General features: G+C 40.7%; 4 protein-coding genes and 1 non-coding gene across 7 annotated transcripts; 1 reads left to right on the forward strand and 4 right to left on the reverse strand.

Annotated features, from left to right (window-relative positions):
* Positions 1-521: 521 nt before the first annotated feature.
* On the reverse strand, positions 522-5,089 carry dhps (deoxyhypusine synthase). Its single transcript, XM_029508177.1, has 10 exons — positions 4,951-5,089; positions 3,859-4,058; positions 3,478-3,642; positions 3,229-3,350; positions 2,825-2,921; positions 2,576-2,662; positions 2,205-2,310; positions 2,037-2,140; positions 1,715-1,840; positions 522-1,150 (listed from the first exon to the last, which is right to left on the reverse strand). Exons 2-10 carry the CDS (start codon positions 4,051-4,053, stop codon positions 1,055-1,057), a joined length of 1,098 nt encoding a protein of 365 aa, XP_029364037.1. The 5' UTR covers positions 4,054-4,058; positions 4,951-5,089; the 3' UTR covers positions 522-1,054.
* LOC115047330 (guanine nucleotide-binding protein G(I)/G(S)/G(O) subunit gamma-7-like) lies at positions 4,052-6,410 on the forward strand. Of its 2 annotated transcripts, XM_029508178.1 has the most exons (3): positions 4,052-4,071; positions 6,001-6,073; positions 6,285-6,410. In XM_029508178.1, exons 1-3 carry the CDS (start codon positions 4,052-4,054, stop codon positions 6,408-6,410), a joined length of 219 nt encoding a protein of 72 aa, XP_029364038.1. The 2 variants fall into 2 exon arrangements, with proteins under 2 accessions (XP_029364038.1, XP_029364039.1); XM_029508179.1 differs by lacking the exon at positions 4,052-4,071 and having other exon boundaries at positions 5,975-6,073.
* A 415-nt stretch (positions 6,411-6,825) lies between these two features.
* Positions 6,826-10,774, reverse strand: fbxw9 (F-box and WD repeat domain containing 9). Its single transcript, XM_029508433.1, has 7 exons — positions 10,126-10,774; positions 9,907-10,054; positions 8,640-9,504; positions 8,317-8,465; positions 8,034-8,237; positions 7,892-7,957; positions 6,826-7,806 (listed from the first exon to the last, which is right to left on the reverse strand). Exons 1-7 carry the CDS (start codon positions 10,245-10,247, stop codon positions 7,732-7,734), a joined length of 1,629 nt encoding a protein of 542 aa, XP_029364293.1. The 5' UTR covers positions 10,248-10,774; the 3' UTR covers positions 6,826-7,731.
* A 3,488-nt stretch (positions 10,775-14,262) lies between these two features.
* On the reverse strand, positions 14,263-24,741 carry LOC115047127 (transportin-2). 2 transcript variants are annotated; one of them, XM_029507862.1, is made up of 26 exons: positions 24,625-24,741; positions 23,087-23,186; positions 22,737-22,812; positions 22,273-22,422; positions 21,868-21,974; positions 21,222-21,355; positions 20,805-20,886; positions 20,511-20,633; positions 20,157-20,275; positions 19,993-20,053; positions 19,610-19,781; positions 19,262-19,414; positions 18,692-18,917; positions 18,340-18,511; positions 18,135-18,221; positions 17,922-18,029; positions 17,675-17,833; positions 17,498-17,585; positions 17,244-17,342; positions 16,630-16,665; positions 15,774-15,869; positions 15,597-15,672; positions 15,384-15,483; positions 15,229-15,303; positions 14,619-14,767; positions 14,263-14,398 (listed from the first exon to the last, which is right to left on the reverse strand). In XM_029507862.1, exons 2-25 carry the CDS (start codon positions 23,183-23,185, stop codon positions 14,660-14,662), a joined length of 2,706 nt encoding a protein of 901 aa, XP_029363722.1. In that variant the 5' UTR covers position 23,186; positions 24,625-24,741; the 3' UTR covers positions 14,263-14,398; positions 14,619-14,659. The 2 variants fall into 2 exon arrangements, with proteins under 2 accessions (XP_029363722.1, XP_029363723.1); XM_029507863.1 differs by lacking the exon at positions 16,630-16,665.
* LOC115048230 (small nucleolar RNA SNORD41) lies at positions 23,296-23,364 on the reverse strand. The gene has a single exon (XR_003841056.1). It is a non-coding gene; the product is annotated as a small nucleolar RNA SNORD41 (small nucleolar RNA).
* Positions 24,742-24,942: the final 201 nt, after the last annotated feature.

Raw genomic sequence — 24,942 nt, forward strand, 5'->3', positions numbered from 1 at the left:
GTGCTGATTTCTCCCCTTTGTATTTTCAAAGGCAAACCAAAACAACTGCTCTGTCGTAAAGTTTGTTCTTACTGATGCCCAACATGTTTACTGCATCGTTAAAAATGTTACAGAATCAGTTGTTTTAGCATTGAGGTCCTAGTTAATGATCGTGTTGTAATGGGCAGCGCTTTAAAATCTCTACCTCCTTCATTATGCACTTATCTAGGTGAACAATTGCCATAATGTACCTGAATCTACACATTTCCTACAATGTCATCAATATATGAGAGGTCCAGCACAGATTGCAACAACAGTGGCACTTGGCACAGTTACTATTGCCCCTTTCTGTTCCTACACGTATTTTTATAATGAATTTTCTAAGTTAGCAGCTATCATGCATAATTTTTATACCTTTTTGTATAACAAATATTAGTCATGTGAAACTGTCACATGTTGGACCCCTTGTAGCCTTCTCACGCACACTTACCGCACAAAGACTATTTGTGAATGTCCATGAAAATCCCATGAAATGCAGAAAGGAATAGTCAATTGTTAAAGTTTATTAAGCTATTCAGATACATCTTTTAAACCTGGAGATTGTATAAAGTCCAAAAAGCAATAACATAAAATTCTATTGAAGCCATAGCTACATCTCAACTGAAATAAACTCGCCCCCCCCTCACAAAACACACACACACACACACACACACACACACACACACAGAGAGAGAGTGAGAGAGAGAGTCAGACACACTCCAGAGATAAAACCTGATTGCATTCCCTGCAGTATCTTTGGTGCATGCTATCCATGCAATTTCAGCTGTCAGGGCAGTAAATCTTGGTATGGAGCAAATTAAGAGAGGAAATCCTCAACCCTGCTTCCCAGTCACTAAAGACTTCAATATGAGTATTGTATCCCAAAGCCACTTCTTAAAGTTGTTGAGTCGTGTCAATGTATTTTCAATGGAAAGGTTCATTACTTTAAACTCAGAAGTTAAATAAAATGAATAAAGAAGACCCAAAGCAGCAAAGCTCATTCTTGTTTCTAACAGAGTATTTAAGGAGTAACTGTTTAATCTGCTTTCTTGCCAGCGGTCAACTTGTCAGCGTGAAGAGCGAAGGTCTCCGCCACTATCAGAGGGAAGACTAAAGAGGCATCGGCATACACCTGGGAACAAACAACGAAGTAGTAATCACTTTCCTATAATTTTTTTATTACTATTATTTGCACTATGTTAGATGTTAACTACACCACAGAATCCAGTACTTAGTTTTCATATTTTGGTTTGCTCCCTAGATGTCATGCTGGAGCTTTGGATCAAATGCTGTGCAGGCATTGCCACCATGAGGTCAAAGTGGAAACTACAACTCCTGGTTACCTAATAAATTTCTCAGACTTTGTGCCTGGTTTCCGAATGCGTTATAAAATCATTGCCAAACTTATTCAAATTTACCCCCATAAAATGAATTCCAATGGGGAAAAGACTGGGCAGATCACCAACGATTACAAACCAACATACATATATGATGCAAACAACCACAACAACCATAATGTCATCTGGGTTTTAACCCAGATCTGGAAACAGTGAAGGTGTTGTGTGCAACAGCTGTCACAAGGCATTTGGGAAATATATTTTAAAAAGTGGTAAACCAGGTTGTAAATGAGGGAATACAATGCTGCCGTTTGTCTTAGTGTAATCCTGGGAAACGCTGCTTGGATAAGTATTGGTACCTTAACCGGTTTTGCATCTGTTCTGATCTTGCCCCAGGAAACAGCCTCATCAGGTCTCGCTCCAGAGTCAGAGCCATCAAACTCCTGACCCGTGTTTACATACACCGAATAGTCAGCTCCATTCCTCTGGAAAAGTACAGAAGAGATTCAATGAGTGTTTGATTTTCTGGCTTTATTTAAAGAGGGGTATTGTGTAATTTGACAGTAGCTGTACTGCACCTAATGCCAATCTATAATCAAAGATAATGTGGCTGCTTAACTACAATTACAATACTCTAAACTACTATAAAAAATTTACAAAGCTAATAGAATAGTGATTTACCATGAGATTAGCATTGGCAATGTGATGTTTGACCAGCCCGCCACCCAGGATGATCATTCCAGTTTTCTTGGCAAACACCGCTTGGCTGTTCATCTTGCGGATATCTGAAATTAAGTAAATATTAACGTCATATAGTCCACAATCACCTGTTGTGTTGTTGATTTTTACCTTCCACTATGTCCAATATCAAGCCAGGGTTCTTGAAAGAGTGGAAGTAGATCATGTCACCGAGAGAGCCATCTGTCAGAGCTGGACTGAACACTGGAATATTATTCTGAAAAAGAAATATAACAGCAAATTTATTGACTGCTCTTGGCAGTGCTACTGTTCCCACAAACCCCTTACCTAATTAATTTAGGGACAAAATAATAAATGTAAGACTTGTCTCGTAACTAACATTTGACACAAACTCACAGATGAATATTTAAACAAGAACAAAAAACATCACAACAATCTTGAAACAACTTGTCTTGATTGAATTTAACAGAATGTTTTTCTTGTCTATCCTGTTTGTTACATAAAAGTAAACCAGGACCTACCTTGTATGCCCAGTAATAGACAGACTCAGTGTTATTGATCTCCTTGCCAAGTCGATGGATCATTTTGGAGGGAGTCCAATGGGTCCCCTAAAAAAGAGAACGGTTACAAGATGTAAACGATGGTGTAAGAAACATTTTTGAAACATTACAACTTCATAACTTTGCAATAAAGAGTTCAAACCCCAAGCCAAACCCTAAAAAATAGATAACAGAGAAATTAATATATAATATCCTATCATAGAGACGCACATCTATCTTCTGCTCCAACAACATCTGGTCCAGGATGGGGATCAGCCAGTCTTCAAATTTACAGTAGTTATCATTGGGCACCAACAGGTTCCCTATTCTAAATGCATTGAGGATAGAGAAATGAAAAGGAAGACAACAATGAATAAACAGAATCATACATACATAAGGCCACACAACCTCATACACTGCAGCCATTGTCATTCTGAGCACACATAACAATTTTGTTTCAATTCTTTTTCAGGTTCATTTATTTATTTACATTCATCAGACATATCAAAAGGAGTTGTATAAACCTCTCTTTCAATTGTCAACAAGAAAGCAAACACACTGACTGAAAGTGTCAGACTACTTCTTTAAGGTTTGAAGTTAAATGGACCCTGAACTAAAAATTTGCAGCTACCGACCTGTTAATCCCTCTCAGACGGAGTTCCTTGCCAGGCAGGCTGAAGTCTCCCAAATATGTGTTACCCAGACACTTGATCAAATCCTCCTCAATGCCTCCAGCTGTGGTAACAATCACGTCCACCTAACAGAAAAAAACAAAACAGATTCTGTTTAACTAAAATAGCCCCTCTGTTGAAACTCGATAGATGTAAAGTGCAACGTAACTATAAGGAGATGTGGATAATTATGAAAGGTACAAAGATTTGTACCATCTTGTGCTCTGCAAGGTAGCGGATGCTCTCCCTGACTCCAGAGCTGATGAGGTTGGAGGTGTAACCCAGAAAAATGGTGCAGCCTGAGTTGTTGGAGGACAAAGGAGACTCTTTATGCTCATTCCCTTTGTCTGTCTCGACTGTCTCAAGACGTTTCTCTATCTGTGGGCATCATCAGATAACAAAAGACATTATAAATGTGCAGACAGATTATTGAACCAGTGTCACTTAAAGGGTCAGTTCAACACACGTTGTTTTGGGGTGGAGTATGTAATCTCGTACATATGGTGGTATATCACCATCTGGGTAAAGAAAACCAAAAATCTACAAGGCTACAAAGGCAAAAACAATCTCTCTCCCAACAGAAACTCCTCTTACCATGTGATTGATCTCCTGGATGGCAAGGCCCAAGCTGCTGGCCTGGAAGCCTGTGGTGAGGTAGGACTTCAGCACTGCCTGCAGATCAACCCCCTGGTTGAAGTCATAACCTTTGATCTTCAGCATGTCCTCCGGTAGGTCACAACTGGGCTTAAGGACCGCCTCCATGGCGACAGAAGGGGCATGATCTGCCATGTCCTCTGTGAAAGCAAAGTGTTAGGGAAGTTATCGTTGGGCAGTTGCTGAGCTGAGCCACACTCAGAAGCAAAAGATGTAAACTCAGTCAGTCTGTAGCAGCAGGTAGCAGCTCTGCTTTGACTGACACATGCAGGTCATGACCAAACTGCTGAGCAACATCAGGCAGATGTATGTATGAACTGTGAAACTGTAAAAGTTAACTGAGGCTGAAAAATGAAGCCCAAGTGGAAGAGCCTTAGACCTGCACTCTATCTAATACCTATCAGGGGGCAACTCCACTGGTTGCAAAACTAAGTCCAATTCTATTTAAGTCTATGGGAAAATTACCCGACTTCTCATTTGATTTATTACCTCAGTCAAAGATCAGATCATCAAAACGTATTTTTTTTATTACTATTATTTATTGTCGTGCGGTTTGGGGAAAAAAAAGAGACAATTAAAAAAAAGCAGTCTGCAGTCCGTCACGAACTACTGATGCTGTGCCAGTAATGGTGACTTGACAACACAGTGCAAATCAGGTATTAAATTGCACACTGTCTGCAATTATTTGATCAAGAATCGTTCCCAAAATCAAATGTAAACTGAGTACGTGAAAATATATTTTCCTACAAAGGCCATAATTTGCCTGGCGCTATTTTATGGTATTACACAACACAACATGGTGTTCAGCTGAGTGTTTGGTGTGTGTTTGGAAATTGATACATATCTGCCTATAGTTTTGATAATAACTGCCGTTAATTGGACACTGGGAATGAATTGGGCACATATTGTGGTTGTTATCTCAAAAGTCAAAACACGCAGAATCCATGTGGTGAGCCGGAACAGAAGCTAACTGAGCAGGATTACAGACCCATCGGTCGGTTTGAATATTTTAGGAAATAAATTAAAACTTACCTTTTCCACAAGAGACTTTAGCTGAGAGATACAATTGTCAATTTGTGTCCGTCACCAGCCACAAGATAAACGGGTCGTTAAGATTTTTGGCTCTGTAAACATCGCAGGAGCGGCATGTAGAAAACTAGCACTGACTACGGAAAGCGAGGAGAAACAAACTTGATTTAGTCCGCCTTTCTCCTGAGATTAGTTATTTATGTACACTAGAAATGTGAAAGATTTGTGTCCAAGCCATTTAAACACGCAAGTAACTCCCACTGGGACAAACAGTACGCATATAATTTTATTCGTATGTATATACGGTTTATTCATTTAGTTCAGTTACATCTTGGAAAGATTTGAATGAAAGTTTGTTGCTCAAGTATTTAGTAGTACAGTTGATTCACCGGAATAAACGTAGATGAAAACTTGCATTGTAAGTTGTACTCATCTTACATTCTGAAGAATGGTTTCTGCCACAGTTTTAAATTATTGGTCCAATTTGTTTGACAAATGTGTAATGTAAAAACCCCCTAAAGTCCAAATCAGCAAAATTCACAAATGGGCATTAGATGGGCATTAAATGGGTTTAACTCATACAAGGCTGTACTATCACCATTGTGTAACCTGTAAGTACCACTTGGGTAAATTATATGTTTAACATCATTTTCAAAATCCTGGACGTGTCTGCTGACAGCACATTTAACATATTAATAGAGCCTTCAAGTATACTTTTTTACTATTATTGTATAAAGAAAATAATTTTCAGACAGCATTTTGCCTTTTCATCAGCAGTGTCTGTGGTCTGTGATGTTTGTGACATTTCCAACACTGAGTTATATGACCTTTTATATCACAGAGCTTTTGAACTGGCCCCAACAGTGAATAAAAGGCAATACAGGTCAAAAAGGAGAGTCAGGAGCTTCTCTGACTGGACAGTCCTGCACAACCTGAGCTGGCACTCTGGATTCAGTGACACAGTGCTCTAAAGCAAATCCCTGCGGCTGCTTCTGGTGTTCAAGGAGCATTTTTTGAAGTATTAATATTGAGGGGACTGTGAAAGATGTGTAGCAGCAATAGTGTTGTTCAGACACAAAAACTAGTGGATCAACTTCGGGTGGAGGCAGGCATGGAGAGAATCAAGGTATGAAAGAATTAATGTGTTTACTATGAGCATGTATGGCTGCACATCATCATGCAACATGTCTGATTTCTTTAAGATCAGCTATATGAAGATTTTCTATAGCTCAGCACACTTCACTTGTCCATTATCAACATCCAATGTGCAACAAGTATTTCATTTTATTTAATCATCATGATTGAAAATGCCATCATGTCCGCCTTTGTCCCCACAGATCTCCCTGACAGCAGCAGACTTGGTCCACTATTGTCAGGAGCACAGACGTAGTGATCCTCTGATCACTGGCATCGCTGCCTCGTCCAATCCTTTCAAAGATAAGAAGACCTGTGTGCTGCTTTGATGGTCCTCAGTACGGAAGACCAACATGAACCATGTCTGGGTATAAATGTATGTGATAAGCTCGTCATGGCAGATATATTGTTAGTCAACCTGCTTATAACGAGTTAGCCAAAAGCATGACAAACTGTCTTAATATATACATTAAGAAGTAGCTCTGTAGAGGGTTAACACCGCATATCGTGCAACACTGTTTTCATTATGGACACTATCTCAAAGGTTTAGAGTGTAGGTTTACTTTTATGTAAAAGTTGTTTTTTTTTTTTTTTACATAACTACACTTAATTTGGGTACTTTAAAAGTTTTTATAGTAAACTTATAAGCATTACCTAGGCAACAGGGAGTGGCTCAGATGTAGTAAAGTCAACTAAACATAATAAATAAGAGCAGTCAACAAATCCACTCAACTGAGATATTTTCAGGCCATTTAATGACATCTGCTGAGATAGTCTTTCAGTGTTTTTCAACATATGCATATTTAAAGTACTGTGCAAATTCAGACTGATTTATAGCTACATTTATACAAACAACTAGCACACACACGGACAAACACACACACACACACACACACACACCCAAAAGGTATTTGCATATGCCTACATACATAAATTATAATATTTATAAGCACTGCTGACTGTGTTAAGAAGAAATAGCTTTGCAAATACAATCAGTGTGTCACAAGGACTTGGATACAAGTATTTCTATACATGAAGAGTAACTAATATTTTTTGTGGAGTATCAGTTCCTGTAAACGATTCAGTCAACTTGTGAGCATGGAAGTACAAAACACCTTTTCATTGTCAGCATTTTCCACATTGTTTGAACAAATAATGATGGGAAAAGCAAAATTCTTTAAATGTGATGTTTCTTTAAAGCTTTCATTACTGGCACCAAATGACAAACAATTAACACAATAAAGACATTTACTGCATTTGTTTTTTTTTTCTTAGAAATCGCTCAACTGAATCAAACAAGGCCAAAAAATAAATAAATAAAAAGTGAGAACCTTTTAGCAAAGTGATCCCAACCTTTCCAAAAACTATAGAATAATAATAATACATTAAGAAATAATAAAATACTAATGCAACTTTAAGTGATAGCTGGTTGCACATTTGTCTTATACATGTTACCATCGGCATTGCAGTGCAGCAGATAAAATAATTTGTTTGGCCTTATGTACTTTTTCTCTTAATGCACCTATGTATCTGTTGTTGTGTAATCCATTCATTCTAAATTCCAAGATGCTGAAAGAACAGCACGGTGGTTGTTGTCTTCAGGTCCTGTCGCCTTTAAATCTTGCCCCGTAGTTTGCAAATGTTGCTCTTTCATTTTCTGGGTCTCCAAATTTCGACACAGACATTCCCTGAAGCTACAGCAAGGACTCCAGCATCCACACTCAGCTGACAGATAATAACAAGAGACAGGAGGCATATGCATGAGAGATTGAAGCCACAAAGAGAATAAAATTTGTTAGAGAGCACTAACCCCATTGACTCCAGCTTGATGATGCAATGTGCATAATGTTCTTGGAGGTGCACAGGGGACGTGCACCTGCAAAACAGACATCACAAGAGTAGTAACTTAGCAGTTAGGCAAATAAAGTAGCAAGGAATTAGCTTCTTCCTACCTTGACAGTACGATCAGATGAACAGGTGTAAAGGCTTCCAGGAGACCTGTGGATTCCAGTGACCAGAGCTGTGTGTCCCACATCAAACTGAGACAGGGGTTTTAGAGTACCCGCCTGCATAGAAAATGAGTAGAGCTTTCCACTGTTGTCTCCTGCCCACACCTCACTGCCACTGTAGCTCATAGACAGCAGGTACGAGCTCAGCTAGAAGTGGACACATTGGTGGAGTCAACTTTTCTGTAGCATAGATGCACCAACAAATTACTTGCGAGTGTGTTCATACCTGAAGTTTCTTCAATTCTTTACCTGCCCTACGGTCATAGACAGCCACAGTACAATCTTTAGATCCAGAGATTATGTACTTGTCATCTGCAGCTAGGCACATAACAGCGTTACCATGAAGACGGAGGCTTTTTACCAGAGGTTCAGCAGCTGTTGATGAGATTTTGAGATAACCACCCTCAGAAACCCAGTGATCTGTCTATATAGTACATTTGCCATCTAGCTCTGTCACCAAAAAGGCAAATATCAGTTTCAGTTTTTATTTGACTTAATTTACACTCAGCTAATAAACTGACTTGCAATTTATATGTTAATCCCCCTTACCTCTGGTGTCATACATGCTGACCTTCTTGTCAAATGTACCAGCCAGCAACACATCCGTCTGATAGGACAAGCAGAGGACAGCAGCACCAGCCCTGATCAGACCCCTCTCTGCACCACCTGCCTGAAGGTCCCATAGTCTCACTGTGCTGTCAAAGCCCCCTGAAGCCAGCAGAGATCCCTGAGATGCCAGACACCAGACCCAGCCCCGATGAGTGCTGAAGTCACCCTGGCCTCCCAATGTGTGTAGAAGCATGCCACTAGGGCCTGTTTGTAAATCCCACAGTTTAACGTTCCAGTCTCTGGAACCTGTGGCACAAACTGTGCCTTCTCCCCCTACAAGGAGGACTGAGTTGACCTGAGCTATGTGGCCCGCAGGTAGGGTGATGCACTCCAGTGCTGGGGTTGGGCTAGGGCTTCTAGCAGGTGGACACTGCTCCGTCTTCTCCTGCCTTCCTTCCTCAATCCCGGGGTCTGCCAGGTCCCCTTGGTGATTGAGAGCACCATCTTGCTCACGATTAGCATCAAACACCATCCTCTGCTGTGCAGCTTCCTGTGCTGCCATTTCTAGTGGATCCACTTCAGCTGCTCTAATATCTTCCTGTCCTTCTGCACCTGGTTCCCTATCTTGCTCTGCCCTTTGCTGCTGCCTTTCTTGATCCCTTTGTTCAGCTTCCTGCTGTCTGGCTATAAGCTTTGCTTGGTTTTTCCAGCAGTTTATTAGCTGCTCCATCTCAAGACAAGCAGTAGGCCAGTCAAAGTCCTCCTTTGGTCCTACTGGAAGGACAGCTTGGGGTCCTATTAGCCTGCGTGCTCTGAGCTGCCAAGCAGTGCTATCCTTTCCCACATTACCCAACACATGGCATACCTGAAAAAAGAAGAAACTGAGAGCTTTTGTTTGAGCGGGTAAGCATTTTTCATTCACAAGACAATACGCAGTCCTTACAGTGGTTTCAAGCCATTCCAGTTATCCAATAGAAAACACAGCAATGCACTAAAATACTGAGCAGAACAATGCTTACTAATTGTCAACAAATATCCTAATATTTTATGAAGGGGAAAATAAATCCAACACATTCAATTACAGGGATACAGCGATTTTAAGCTGAGTGATACAGTGAGTACAGACCTAACATTTCTGCTTCAGTAAACATTTAAATTAGAGCATGTTCGTTTTGGAAATCTATACTCTCATTTTTGTCCTTTGATTTACACAGTGAAAATGATTTTTTTATTGCACGTGAGGGTTCGATACAATTGTAAAACATACCTTTGGCAGTACAGAGATGACACACTTAGCGGGAAGGTGTGATGCAATGTGGGTTACCATCTCCCACGGTAATGACAACAAGCCGCTCGCCTCAGCAGAGGGTGTGGGACTCCCTTCTGCTGAAGACGGGTCACTAGCAGGCAACAGACTGAAAGAAATGCGTGTCTTCCTTAGTAATCTCATAAAAGTCAGCTAACTAAGGGTGAATGAAAGTCTTACCACTGCAGGTCCGGCCTGGAGGCTTCACTTGTCAGAGTGTTTACGGGATCAGGACATGGCCCACCCTGACCACCGTATGTACCTGCCTCCGGTTCATACGGGCTAACCCTGACTTCAGACATCGCCTTTCTCTCTAGCTAACCCATTCACTTTAGGCTAACATTTCTTTAAACTACCTACAGTTTGTGGTACCAGCTGTATATGTTTCAGCACATTAACACTAAGTACTGTAACAATGAACTAGATGTAAATGTAGCTGAATGTTAGTTTAGCTTCTGCTACGTTAGTAACAACTCAGAAATAAACAGCCTTAAAGAGTTAGCAATTTCTTTTAAAGTTTTTTTTTCTAACGTTAAAATATATATACCTATGTGCTTTTATACACATATATGGCTAATTTAAAACGTCACTGAAGCCTAAAGATTAGCAGGTCAATAACATTAGCTAGCTTCTTGTACTGCTACAGAGTATTAATAAGAACAAGCCTAGCCTTTGACCAGAACCAGTCGTCCCCCAAGTTAGTTCAACAAGAACCGGCGGTCACTGTCAGTTACATGAAACTGACGGAGACAGAGCTGTATTATAGACAAACCGGTATTTTGACAGCGGTTCTCAACCCCAACTGCAAAGAAATTGAAGACATCACTTCCGACGAAGAAAGATGTCGTCATCAGTCTGCGCAGCCAGGTGAGTGTTTTCCTCAGATCCAGTGTAGTTAAATTTTGAACTAAAACGTTTTCTCTGATTAGAGAAGGAAAACAATGGAAAAAAGTTCAATAGTAGCTCCCACTAAATAAGCAAGAAAGGAGGCAGATTTTTTTCCCACTAATCTGGATATTTTCAAACAAATGTAATTCACTCATACATTTGAGAAAGTTTATTAGTTTGGATGAACCAGTGTAACAGACCTAAGACAGGGTATTGCACAGCAAAGAGATGCCATATGTATGTTGAAATTCTTACCAACATATTATCTTCTGGTTTACTTCTGAAAATATGTCAATATAATTCCACTCTCTCCAAACCTATCAGCTCACTGTGTGAAATAGAGGATGGACTATGTGCTCTTACTGTTAATGCCTGTACACAGCAAGGAAACAGGTTTTACACCCAGCGCACACAAGTGTCAACTAATTTCAGGAGGATGGCAACATGTTTCCAGGTCACCAGGAAGCAAGTTTCCTGTGTGAATCATGTTGAAGATTTAAGCATAACATAATTTCACTTATTATATAGATGCTGATGCAAAATAATGCCAAAAAAGACACACGGAGAATGGAAGCTTATTAGAAAAAAAATTTTTATTTTCCCCTATTCACAAAAATTAAATAAAAAGGGACACATCCCACCTGCACCACAGTTCAGCAAAATAAAAAGGTACATCAAATTCAATTACCAGCCTTAATACCAGATTGAAACAATTATGAATTAGTTTTCCACATTCTTCCCTAAGGTATGCACCAAGCACTGACTCTCCTTCAGTCCAACTAAAATTAAATTTAACATAATCAAAATGGTCCGCTATAAAACAACGAAAACAAATAATTCTTTAAATAAAAAGAATAAAAATGGAAAAAAAAAAAAACTTTTAAAGTCCAAAACAATTTGTGCATTGAGCACAAAGAAACACCTTAAAAACAAAATAAAAAAAAATAAACAAAACCCAAAATAAATAAATTAAAAAAACCTATCACATTTGCATCAAAATAAAATTCTGGGAAAAAAAGAAAAGAAAAAACAAACGAAAAAAAAAAAAACTTGGACAATTTGCATTTGAATTTACTTTTGTAGATAGCTTAGTGTATCACAGTAAAGTGAGGAGTGGTGATGCCTAAACTTTTTTTTTTTTTTACCAATTCTTTGCAGTACAAGAGCATTATCCCTTTGAAACACTGTAGTAATAAAATGTTTCATTAGGGCTGCTGCTTCAAGCACATCTGTTCAACCTCTGATGAATAATCAGCCAATTCATATTCGAACACTTGTCTACCAGTGTAACCTGAACAGGATGCCAGGATTCAGTCTGTGGGGCATTACATCTTAGAAATGTGGTCAGGAATCCAAAACAGTGTCTCATCGCCTTTGTCTATTACATAAGATACATTACCTGTAAACTGTAAGCCAGTATTCTTTTGTTTGAAGAATTTGCATTTTACATTAGTGAAAACCTGGCAAACTGATGACTTTAACTGGCAGGCAAATGTTGATTCTCCCATTGGCCACAAATTACGCACAACTCATGGGAACCCCCCTCCCCCTGCTACTTAACTTTAGAGTAGGGCTGGTGCAAAGTTACATCTAAGCAGTACTTGCGTAGACACCACTATAGTAAAACACCAACAGGCCAACAGTCATACACACTTACATTACAGCTGTCCACTATGGACATGGACTAAAAGACTAAGCTGAAGAAAGACCATCACTCATTTAATTTAACCAGTGTCAGGGGAGAACTATTAGGACTCGGTCAGTGTATTCCCAGGCATAACCTACACAGTATCATCGGGTGAAGATATGGCAACCAGCACTAGCTTTATCATAAGCTGGAGAAGTACCTTATTAATCCAGCAGTGTGTTGTGTTGCCATTGACAAAGCTCTTATAAATTAGATCCCTCCAAAGGGACCTGTTATTGAATGATTAAAAAAAAAAAAAGGGGAGGGGGGACTCACTGAAAAGCATGCAGTGTTCATGATAAGGGGAAACTGATGGCTCAAACAGTCACTATTAAACAAAAGGCTCTGAAGAAAAAGAAGGGACATCCTTAAACACATATGGATTGATTCGTGTGCTGGGACGTGGATCCAAAATACTGTAATGAAGATGTTTCCCTCTTAAATCCTAGTCAATCCATTTTGGAAGGCGCTACATTATAAAACTATGTGAAGAGGCCTCAAGTCTTACCTAGTCATTTTACCATTGCTTAACATTAACATAATGCTTACTTTAGCAAGCCATTAACAGTCCTAAAAATCACTTATCCAAAAAAAAAAACAAAAAAACAAAAAACATATCTCAAGAGCAGTTTATCATTACTGTATGTCTTACATGTGAAATTCTAAATTTCTTACAAAAGAAAAAGTGCATTTATATCAGTAAGAACCAATTCACTCTTGGTGATGTCTTATCGCTCTTATTATATCCGTTTTGTAAATACTCTAAAAACAAAGCAGCAGCAGCACAAAGGATTCTCGACTTTGCGTACAGTATTTGAGCTCTTTTTGCAGTGAGTGATTCTCAGAACAATCAGACATGAGCCAACTCCTGTATTGATCTACCAATAGTTGATATCTCACACATTCTCTCACTCACTCACACACACACACAAACACAGCCTCCATAGGGAGATTGATTGGATGATGGGTATGAATGGAAAAAAAGAACTAAGCAACTGACAGCCTCCACATACTGACAACATTTAACGCAACAATTCAGGAGCAATAAGACAGACATTCACTCTAACATGCGTCACTTAGGTGATCATATGCCATGCAACAACTTGGTATTGCGGTGGGAAAACCTTAAGAGGACAAACCTACTGCATCTTCTTTGCCTCAAATGAGGGAGAAAAAGAAACCTATGATCTGAGAAGAATTCAGCAACCAAGGGAAGAGGAGGGAAATTAAATTCAGCTAAATGTACATGTGAAAAGAGAGTAAGACCCATGTATATGCACATCAAATGTTTATGCCATTTTGCCGTAAAAGGTGCAAAAAAATTTGTGCACATTTCCTGCATTGTTACATAGTAAAAGCATGTATTTTGTTTAGCCTCTGGCACGAGCCTGTTTTAACATCTACATCTGAGAGTCTTTCTATTGGACTACGTGCATTGTGGTATTTGGGACTGTGGCACCCTATGCTGGTTTGGATAATTCCTTATTATGTACCTATCTGTTGCCCCCCCCCCTCCCTTCCCAGCAGTCTTCTATCTTACCAGAATAATGAAATTGAGGAGGGGAAGGTCAAAGCCAGCCCCTTTTTCTGCCCTCTACCAAGGATCCCTGCGGTGCTGTTGGCAAAAGTCACTTTTGAGTGTGTTTGGATTTTGTGAGGCATTTAATCCGAGAGGTATATGTATATCCCCAGTTTACCCTCCCACACCCATCACCCCTCCTCCCACCCTCCCTCACAGACACACGGGGCGCAGGGGGAAAAGGGGGCCACCTGCTGAATGGAGGGTTAAAGCCAGTCACATCCCTCCAGCTCTTGTTTCTCCCCCCTCGTGATCTGGGCAGTGCAATGAATTCCCCAGTAACCCTCCCCTACATTTACCTGCGGAAGAAAGGGATGAAGAGAAGAATTTTAAAATGGAGTCAATTAGGAGCTGATAGAAAGAAAAATGACATGGTCTGAGGGAGATTAGTTTCTGGATCAGAAAATTAATTTGGGAACAAAATGTATCATAGGATATCAATGAGCTGGGGTTTTCATCATTTCCAGAATGTGGTCTTGGGTCAGCATTGCATTAGGGACAGACATTTTCTGGACATACCTAAGAGGTTGATGTCCTGTGTGGACCAGGGAGAGGTTGGGTTAGACGCCATAGCAGGCTGACAGACGCTCCTTCAACTGAGGAGGGAACTGCTCAGAGAACTGCTGCCAGTTCTCCTCTCCAACCTGGTCCTTGAAGCCATGAAGAATCTTAAAGAAAACAAACAACAACAAACAGGTTATCACTTAATATTACAAGAGATGGTGCTTTTATGATGAGTACAAATGATTGTGTTTTGAGGAGCACAAATTTCTCCAAATCCAGAAATCTGCCAGAGCCCATAAATTTGTTAACATTCCCCTCTTACTAAAAAGCGCACTCAAATGTAGGTGCCATTCCCTGGACACTGTAGCTAATCCACTTACAGGAATGAGGCCGAATTATCCATTGTACCATCTTGAAATGTCAAAATTTTCCATAGAAACAATTGCCTCTCCCTCCTCTTGGACAGCAGCCTCCTCCCACACTTCTCAGACTCAAAAATCATCCGCACCAAGTTATCAGATTTCGAATGTCTGATTAAATGATCATCACAGAATGTGGGGATGCAATATAGATACATATTTTAATGTTATTAAAAAATAAATAAATAATTTGTTGAAACACTCACTTTATAAAACATTTCTCTTAGGTCGTCCTTGGGGCTGACCCAGGAGGCCACAGCGTCACAGAAAAAAATGAAGTCCTGGACACAAAAGACTTGTTACTTTATCACACACTGATTTTGAACTTCCTGCCAACACATCCTTAAACTATACACCTCACCTGTACCACTCCTGCAGGGTTGACACCAATCATCACACAGATTCCCCGGAAGGCAGAGTCCTTCTCTTCATTATCTCTGATATTCCTCAGTGAGGTGCACCTGAGGAGACAGAGGAAAAATATGCGCTACCCACTGTGTTCTTTGAGAATGAAAACTCTATTCCAAACTAATGAAAGCTTATATTTTAAAGATATATATTCTCAGTAACTCACCATGGTCTAATGAAATGCTGCAGCTGAGGTGCAACTTCCTGGGGACAGACGTAACCTAGTCTGCCAATTGTAATGGCTACACACAGGGAGACAAGAAAACAAAAACAAAAAAAACCTGTTCATGACATGATCATCTTACAGCATCAAAGCTTATGTTGTGCATAACCATGTGTGTACCTGTGTTTTCCAGCAGAGTCTTGGGTGTGTTGGGTCTATTGATGATCTCCACCAGGTGTGGCAGAACCATGCCCACATAAGGCTGCATCTCTGCCCCTACAAACACACAGCAGAAAAGGAGCTCAAGTATCTGGACAGCCAACACTACAGGTTTAACTCTGATGTCGAAAAGACAACTCCAACAATACAGACTGAATTTTGGCTGATCATGTGTGTTGCCATAGGACTCCCATTTGCCACACCCATTGAGTGTATAGCTTTTTTGTTGTGTGTTGAAGGGTTTGAGCCATGAACATTTTCAATTTCTCACTCACTCAGAAACTGAGTGAGTATACACTATGTTTCTTTTAACAGGCCATTTATGTGTTTTACAGGATAAATTCAACCCTTAAAATAGCTTCTGTCTATGACCTCAAAGATCTTTAAAGTTGCCTCTTACAGCTGTTTATAAGAAAAGGAGGAGGTAGGCCTCAGTTTCATTCATTCATCTTCTACTACATTTCATCAGTTTCCAGGTCGCAGGGTGTTGGAGCCAATCCCAGCTCACATAGAGCAAGGCCAGGGTATACCCTGGACAGGTCGCCAGTCCATCACAGGGCCAGACAGATGAACAACCACTCAAACTCAGGCCTATGGGCAAGTAAAGTCATCAATTGATCTAAACATCCATGTCTTTGGACGGTGGGAGGAAACCCACACCCACAACTTTGTTGTTGTGGGGCAACAGCGCTAGCCACTATGTTGCTATACTGCAGCCCTCAGCTTATTTGACCCAAAAAAAAAAAAAAAAAAAAAAAAAAAAAAAAAAAATCAATTCAATTTGGTTGAGCTGATTTGCTGGTGTCCCTACGCTCACCTGGACGATCCCCTGTTTGCTGCTTGACACCTGTGCCTGAAAGGATATCACACAGAGCATCATTGGGCTGATTGGATCTCACATTGCCTAGCCGGGCAAGCATGCGTGTGCGCACACACACAGACACACACGTTCAAACAATGCACAGTCATATGGCTGTTGGTCTGACACTATGCTATTTTGGGACTTAACTGTTAGGACCAACCCAGTTTCATAATCAGGCAGTTTGCTAAAATGGTGAAGAAAATTTCAATACGTCGGCAGCTTCATATATAATTATAGAACCATGGTTAATGAAGAGTAAGACAAAGCCAGTGCAGTTTGTACAGACCTACAGATTTGTTTGCATTTTGTTGCTTTTAATTCACACACAAGCTGCATGCAAGATCTGCACACAAGATGGTAAAACTGTCAACTGTGCCACAGAGAACCACAGGTGGTGTGCAATATCTGGATCAGAAAATATTATGGGAACAAAATGTATCATTTTGTGTCAATGAGCTGGGGTTTTCATCATATCCAGATACCATGCACTTATGTTTACAGAAGGCAAACATTTGGGGGGAGAAAAAAAAAAAAGGAAAGGAAAAAATATGCAGGATCTGCTTTCTTACCCATTTGCATTGAGATCTCGCCGATTGCCCAGGTGGCATTATTACACACAGAGATAAACTCTGGGTTCAGGTTGAGTCCCAAAATGGGCATGAACTCAGCTAGAGGGAGGACACGGACACAGTGGTTATAATACAAACACACAGTAAATACATTGGACTCTCAAATTAGGTATCTCAATGACTCGATGCTGGGTGTTTCCTGATAGAGAACAAGTTGTGTCACTTCATTTAATGTGCAGATAAAGCAAACTCACCAATACAGGGCTTCACATGCAGAAAGCAAGCCTTGGTTAAATCTCCTAACAGAGCAAAAGAGCTTTGCCTCACTTCAGGCATTGTGTCCTGTAATGCAACAGAACAATTATTTTTGTAAAGGTGCTGAGGGTCAAAAGATGCTTGCATTTTTATGAAGCTACAACATACACTCATACCTGCATGCACTGAAAAAGCAGGGTCATAATGTTGGAGCGGGCCACCAATTGTTCCACATTTCCCCCCAAACCCTCAGCCAAGCCGCTCAGCAGATCAAGGGCGACAATCATAAAGTCTTTGTCAGGAGCCTCATACTGATCTGGATGCTGGTTGTACATCTGAATATAAAGAAAAAACAACTTTCAATGCTTCTTGTTCACCCCTGAAAATGATCAACACAATTTAATCACTTCTATGTGTACCTACCATCGCCTGAGCTAGTGTCTTCTGTACTAATGTGACACAGCGCTGATAAACGGGCTCACAGTAAGGCAAAAATCCACTCTGCAGTGCAGTGGCTACTGACGACAGACACTGAAAAAATGACATGACTTGTGAAAAACAGACGTTACATTACTTACATTGTCTGTAAGCCCAAGCATGAAAGCAGTGAAATTTTTAAATAAATACACTTTTCACCTCCAACAGTGGAAAGAGATCCTTGTCTTCATCCTTCAACTCATTCCACTTGGCAATAAGGGGGGGCATCAACTTCTGTATGTACTCCTGTGAATGAATATAAACAGGTTTGACCTCAGCGTTCTTCAACAAAGACACCGGCCAAAATGTATTTGGATAGAATGCAAAGAATGCAGGGTACAGGTCAAGCTGCACAGGCACTTACGGGCTGATTGAGGTGGTGTCCCACTGAGTCTGCCAGAGTTCCTATGGCATCATAGAGGATGAGCAGATTCTTGTGCTGGTACTTTCCAAAGGCAAAGACCAGTGTGTCCAGGATAAAGCTCAGGTAGGGCACAAGCTCTGTGCATGCCTCCTCCTCCAGAGTGGCAAATGCACTAAGAGAAAACCAAGATGGGGGACACATAACTATTTAGAGCACCCATATGGTTCTTCCAGTTGAGGAATACATGTAGGATGTGGATGAGAGATGATGAAATGAGGAAAGTATCATTATTAAATCAACTGAAATAATCATGGTATTCACATATGAAGAACTAGAGTGTGAAGCTGCTCACCTGCAAGCAGCCTCCTGCACCCTTTTGTTTCCATCAAGAATACGTTTCAGAAGCTCCGTCATAAGGGGTTTGAGGTAGGAGTCTGGGGGCTGGGAGACGACCCAATGTGCATAGCGACTCAGGGTCCAGCAGGCAATGGAGCGCACCAGGGCCTTCTTGTCGCACAGACACTGGATGAGGTGAGGGATCAGCTCTGGCAGGTAGGGTACCATGCCCTGCATGCAGCCTGAGGAGTGAATAGATGCAAAATGTTTCCTTCAATTTGAATTACAACTTCATATTCCATCGTATTATCTGCTGTGTTGACAGCCTATAAGCGCGCTATAGGCGCTATATATATATATATATTTAAAAAAAAGGCACAATTTTATGTATTTTTCTTACATTTTTAATTGATTTAAAGGATCAGATATGTCCCTAACCCTAACATATGATGAGTCAGTATCTGGTTATTATTGAGGTCTTTGTAAATAATTAACAGCAATAGTAACCAAGATGGGATACAGCTAATTCATGGATTTCCATTAACAAATTTGTAATTTCTGCAGGCTTCACTCCTGTGAATTTTACCTTCAGCTATGGCCCCCAGCACCAGAATGCCAGACTCCTTTATGACCCAGTCTGGGTGGAAGAGCAGGCCTTTCAGGAGTGGCAAGAGGTGGGGCAACAGCTCATCTCGGAAAACATTGGCCAGCACATCCAGGGCTGCAGCTGAGCACTTTCCTACAGCAAAAAGAAAAGCAATTGGTGAGTTTAAAGACAAATCTGACGAGATACCAAGACTTCTGCTTTCCTTAAAATCATTGAACAACCTAAACACAAAACCCATAAATACACAACTAATACAAGATGAATTTAGACTCAAAGACTGACAATGTGTGATGTTTAAGTAAAAATGTGCTTGTTAACTCCACTTACGCAAGTTCCAGTCTGACAATGTGTCGTCGTCGTCATCATCGTCCTCTTCAATTTCCTCGCCCTCCTCACCCTCCCCTCCTTCATGTTGCAAGGTGACAGTTCGCGACTTGTGGAAACGGGGTTTGATGTCCTGGTCGCTGTCTGGTACAGCCTCGTCCTCTTCCACATCCCCCTGGGCAAACACAGATGTGTTACTTTCTTTGAGACACAGTATCAAATTATAATTTGTCTCTTGTAATATCAGTTCTAACTTTAATGTTGATTGCGTCATCTTTCAGGGTTTTCCTTTGAATTTATTCTGACCTAGAGGAATGACCTCCAGTAAGTGCATACAGGCTTTATGAAAATGTATTGAACGACACATGAACAAGGTGAAAGCTCACCTTTAACAGTATGATGTCTATCTCCGAATACTTCATCCCATTTACCAGGATAGGTATCAGTCTGTATTGACAGGGAAGATCGATTTTAAGAAGACTGCCTTGTATAAACAGCCAACAATTGTTATAACATTCAAAAGATAATGGTGTACTAAAGAGATACTCACTGCACCAGGTGTCCAGACAGCATCTCCTTACAGATGGGTTGCTCTGCTAGAGTCAGCCAAAATTCACAGGCCTCCAGAGCCACATTCTCATCAGGGTCCTGGGTCCGCTGCAGCATGTACTGCAAAAGAAGAAATCGGCACAAAAAAGTAATAAATAAAAATATAATTTACACAGAAAAATAGCACCACAAATTAGGCCATAGTTCAGCTGGGAAATCTGGATCAGAAAATATAGGAACTTTAGGTATCATTGTAAGTCAATGAGCTGGGTTTCTCATCATGTCCAGATGAAAAATTAAAATTTTATGGACATAAAATTTTCCACAATGGAGTTGGGAGGTGCCCAAAACTTACCTGGATGATGCTGTGCATGTGGGGAATAAGGCGGTCGATGCGGACCTCCAGTAACATGACCAGAGCCCGACACACATTCTTTCGAACTTCAGAGTCCTCATCTGCTGCCAGCGCAAACAGACTCTATTAGGGGAGGGAAGAAAAGATAGGAGGGAAATGATTTGTGAGAGGGAAAAAAAAAAAAAAAAAAAATTTGGGATAAACCAAGTGACTTGACTAAATCAATTAAGAATAATGTGGTATGCTATTCTCATAAAACCACACAGTCAGGTTTTCCTTAGTCTTCATACTCACCTCTATGAAAGTGTCAATGTTGTCCATTAGGGCCTGAGCTCTGCCAATGATGAACTGGTTCACACAGGCAATGGCATGGGACCTGCAGGGACAATACAGTGTGTAGCATTCCTACTGATAAACTCATTAAACTTGGTAATCTTCTACACACAACAAAAGGGGAAAAAAATGCATTTAAACAGCTATGATAAGAAACTCAATTACTAACGAAACATAAATATAGGACTAGAGGGAATATAAACTTCTCAGTGAATCCTGTAAGTGATGTTTATCTTATGAGCCAGGGCGTGTGTCAGTTTGCGGTGTAAACTAAGTGTTAAACCCAAATATCTGGATCAGACAGCATGAATACAAACACCTTCACTGTTAATCAGCCACACAGTCACACTTAAAGGTGATGCCAGCTCTCTCCTGTACCTAATCTTGGGGCTGCAGTGCTTGAAGAACTGAAGGAATTTAGGTATCATAATGTTGAGGGGTCTGTTCAGAGCGTCGCTGTCCAGCAGCTCCGATGAGTCCTCGCAGATCTTCTGCAGTGCCCCAAACGAGCCCTGAGACACGGACATACATAGAGAGGCTGTCAAATCAAACGCAAACATACAGGGACACAAAGGAGAGAATGAGACTGCATCAGAAAATAAAATGAGCAGAAGTACTGAATGCACTGTACACACCGGTTTTCGGTTGAATGTATATTCAGTAATCGCAGTCAAATGTAAAACCATATTCTGAACATTCAAAAGCCTTTTCAATGTGAATGTTCCTAACTTTGCAAAAATTCAGATGCGCCATGCCAGGTTCAAGCACAGCTTAGTCTCTTATCATAAAACTATTATTGAAATAAGCCCCAGCACAACCTGGGACAAGTCTGCACCGAACTTTCCTGATATCTCCCCTGCGAGTTTTGTCACAGTTATACTTTCAATTTGGTGACCTTATACAAGTCTCAGAACTACAACCACATTTAACCTAAGCAGATCTAATCTGAGAGGAACACTAAAAGTAAGAGCCATGGATATAATTGCATTAAAAGCAATAATAACAAAATGGGGTAAGTGCAGACCTCACAGGTGTTGTAGTCTTCAGAATTGAGCAAGTTGCAGAGCTGAGGCAGCAGCTCTGGCCACGTCTGCAGCTCTCCTTTCGAGGCAATAGTAGTGATCAGAATGCCTAGAGTAGCGGGTGAATGAGAGAGTGAGAAGAAAATAGTTTAGATAGTGCTTTTTAATTGACAGCATCATGAGCAGCAGCCTTTTGGCAACAGCTCTGGATCAGACAGTATGAATACAAAAACCTTCACAAGAACTCAAGATTTTTTTTCTCTGCATCATCTCCAGGGGCAACAAAATAAACACAAGGACGAAAATAGGAAATAGCCGAAACTAGTCCAATAAAAGAGGTAATGATGAACAGCCATAACACGGGGAAAAACAAAAAAAAACCAAAAAAAAAAAAAAAACAAACTCACCAATGGTGGCACGGATGAGCGGCGAGGGATCGCCAATGTTGTTGAGACATTCCTTCTTAATGAAGTCAGCAACAGTTGGTGGAAAGTTCTGGTAATGGGCCTTCACGTTGTTCTTCAGAATCAGGCCACTCAGAGAACGAGTTGGCTCATCTGGACAGAACCACAAGGTTAAAATATGGCCAATCAGAAGTCAATAAATAGATCCTGATAACTAGTACTTTCATACTGTTGCATTTATATCTTGCAACAGTTCTAACATCTAAACAGAACAGTGGAGCTCTGAAACAGTACAATAAACACACACACACACACACACACAACTAATGAGCTTATCATACTTGTGGCATATCAATGACATTAACAATAGCACAACGTTTAAAGTCTTGTCCACATCAAGGGTCTTGGAAGAATCAATCTCAGCACGTTACACACGTCAGAGAGCAGAAACCGACCTGACTACTCACCTTCAGTTTTGAGTCGTGTGAGAACAAAGATGAGATAGTTGTTGAAGTCGGGGAACTGGTTGAGTTGTTCAAGTTTCTGGTGCAGCTGTTAAGGACTATTAGACCGAGCTTTCAAATTAAGCAACCTTCTCCAAGTTCTCCAAGTAATGTTGACAATCAAAAAAGAAATAAGCTGTTTCACTACATTAGCTCACCAGCTTTCAACCTATATAGAATAATTCCGCATGGTCTATCTAAAGACACGTTCCATCAACCAAAAACATTTGCATAATTTGTTGATCATAACAAATGGGTTAGGCAATTACAAATAAATGTGTCATTACAGGTCAGATCACAATGTAGTAGGATACTTGTTGGACAGCTCTCTGTGTGACTGTGTTGGGTGACTGGGAGTCTTTGAGCAGTTGGAGGACCTGCTGAAGTCCCTGCTCATCTGGCTGCCACTCCATCCTAGGGAAAACACAGACTAAAATTAACCCATCAATTTTGCACTGTTTATTTCATGTACTAGGATTACATTTCAAGTAGTACCAATGAAAAATAGTTACACAAGTGGTCTCTGGATCAGACAGTATGAATACAAACACCATCAGTAATGGTCAGTTTGGTTTTGATGCATCATATCCAAAGGCCATATACATTATTTGGAAAAAATATCGACAAAGATCAGTTTAAGACATGCTAGCTGTTAAAGATTTCCAATGCAAAATATTTTTACAGTAATTTTCCCTTAACTCTGAAATAATTCAGAATAAATTGTCTGTTAATCACTTTGTATATTTTTTTTAACAATTTACTGCAGCACACTACCACCTCATGTTAAATAAACTTCAGCACTTTTTTTACCCCCCCTTTTCGTAAAAACTTTGTAACTCCACGTGTCAAATGGTTGCAAGAAGGGAAAGGCCTAAGCATGTGTTCGCAGCTGACCGTGCACAAGGTGGACCCCCATAGTTCCGGAGGGGGTTATTTCAGAGGAGAAACAAACATGTCCGAGCGACTGGCCTCAGACTGAGAGGCTGTTAACACCTAAAATCGTCAGTGGAAATCGGCTTGCAGCACAAAAACGAGGACATTAGTCAACATGCCCAGCTAAAACCTCAATGACCCGGCTTAAGCGCTCGGAGTTAATCCCACCCCACCCCCACGCCACCCGGTCCGAGTTACGGAAACGCTTTGTGTTTCGACATTTGTCGGTCACATTCAGGTTTTGCGCGGTGCAGCACACGTGTGCAGCTCTTGGGGCTAACCTGAGGAGGTCCCACTCACCTGTGGTCGGTCGACGCGCGACAAAAGTTGCCAGGTGGTGACTTAGCGGCCGGTCTGGCTCACAGATACGTGTCCGTGTGATTTTTCGTTTACTCCATTTAACTATTCTAATCCGTTTAAGTCCTGCCACATCGTCCACTTTTGATTAATTCGTGTATACATGAGTATTGGTGCCGCGCCACTTCAGCTGCATGCAAATTGCTAACCCGGTCCAACAAAGTTAGCCTTGTGGCTCGGGCCTTGTCGGCAGGGCAGCTCCGGGCTGGGTGTTCCCGATGTGCTCGGCGTAAAAATAGGCAAATATCGCCATCTGCTCTCAGAAGATAGCCCAAGCATAAAGACATCCTTTAGGGGAACTCTCGCATCTACGCGCCCATGTAAGGCACCGCGGTTAACACAAGACTGGTAGCCAATAATAGGCACAAACTTGGTGAACACGTTTTGCAAGCTGGTTTTAGTGTTCGACTAGCAATGCTAATGCTATTAGCCAGGCTAAAGCTACATAACGAACACTTGTTTTGATAGTCGCCTTATGCGCACAACGAACCGCGGCTCAGTCGACGAAGTGCATCAATCAGAAATGTTCAGTCAAAACACAGGCCAGTTAACATGTACCTACAATATTGAGTTGATAGTTGGATAATCAGTACTGGGCCGCTCTCCTCCCTCTGCTTCGTAGCGGTTCCTCTGGTTCAAATGAGCACGCCGATTGAAATTGACCTATGGCGGCTTCCGTTCAACACACATTTCGCCAGCTTCGCGAGATCTCGGTAACGTGTCTTTTCCACTGAACTTTTACAAAATATGGATAATAATAATAATAATAATAAATTAAATGTATTAAGAGTAAGCACTCTGGAAAAGGTATGTAAGTCTACACACATGTCAAATGAATAAATAATTAAATAATTTAAAAAGTTGCAATTATGAAATAAAT

This window comes from Echeneis naucrates, chromosome 8 (genome assembly GCF_900963305.1).
Source record: "Echeneis naucrates chromosome 8, fEcheNa1.1, whole genome shotgun sequence".
NCBI lineage: Eukaryota > Metazoa > Chordata > Actinopteri > Carangiformes > Echeneidae > Echeneis > Echeneis naucrates.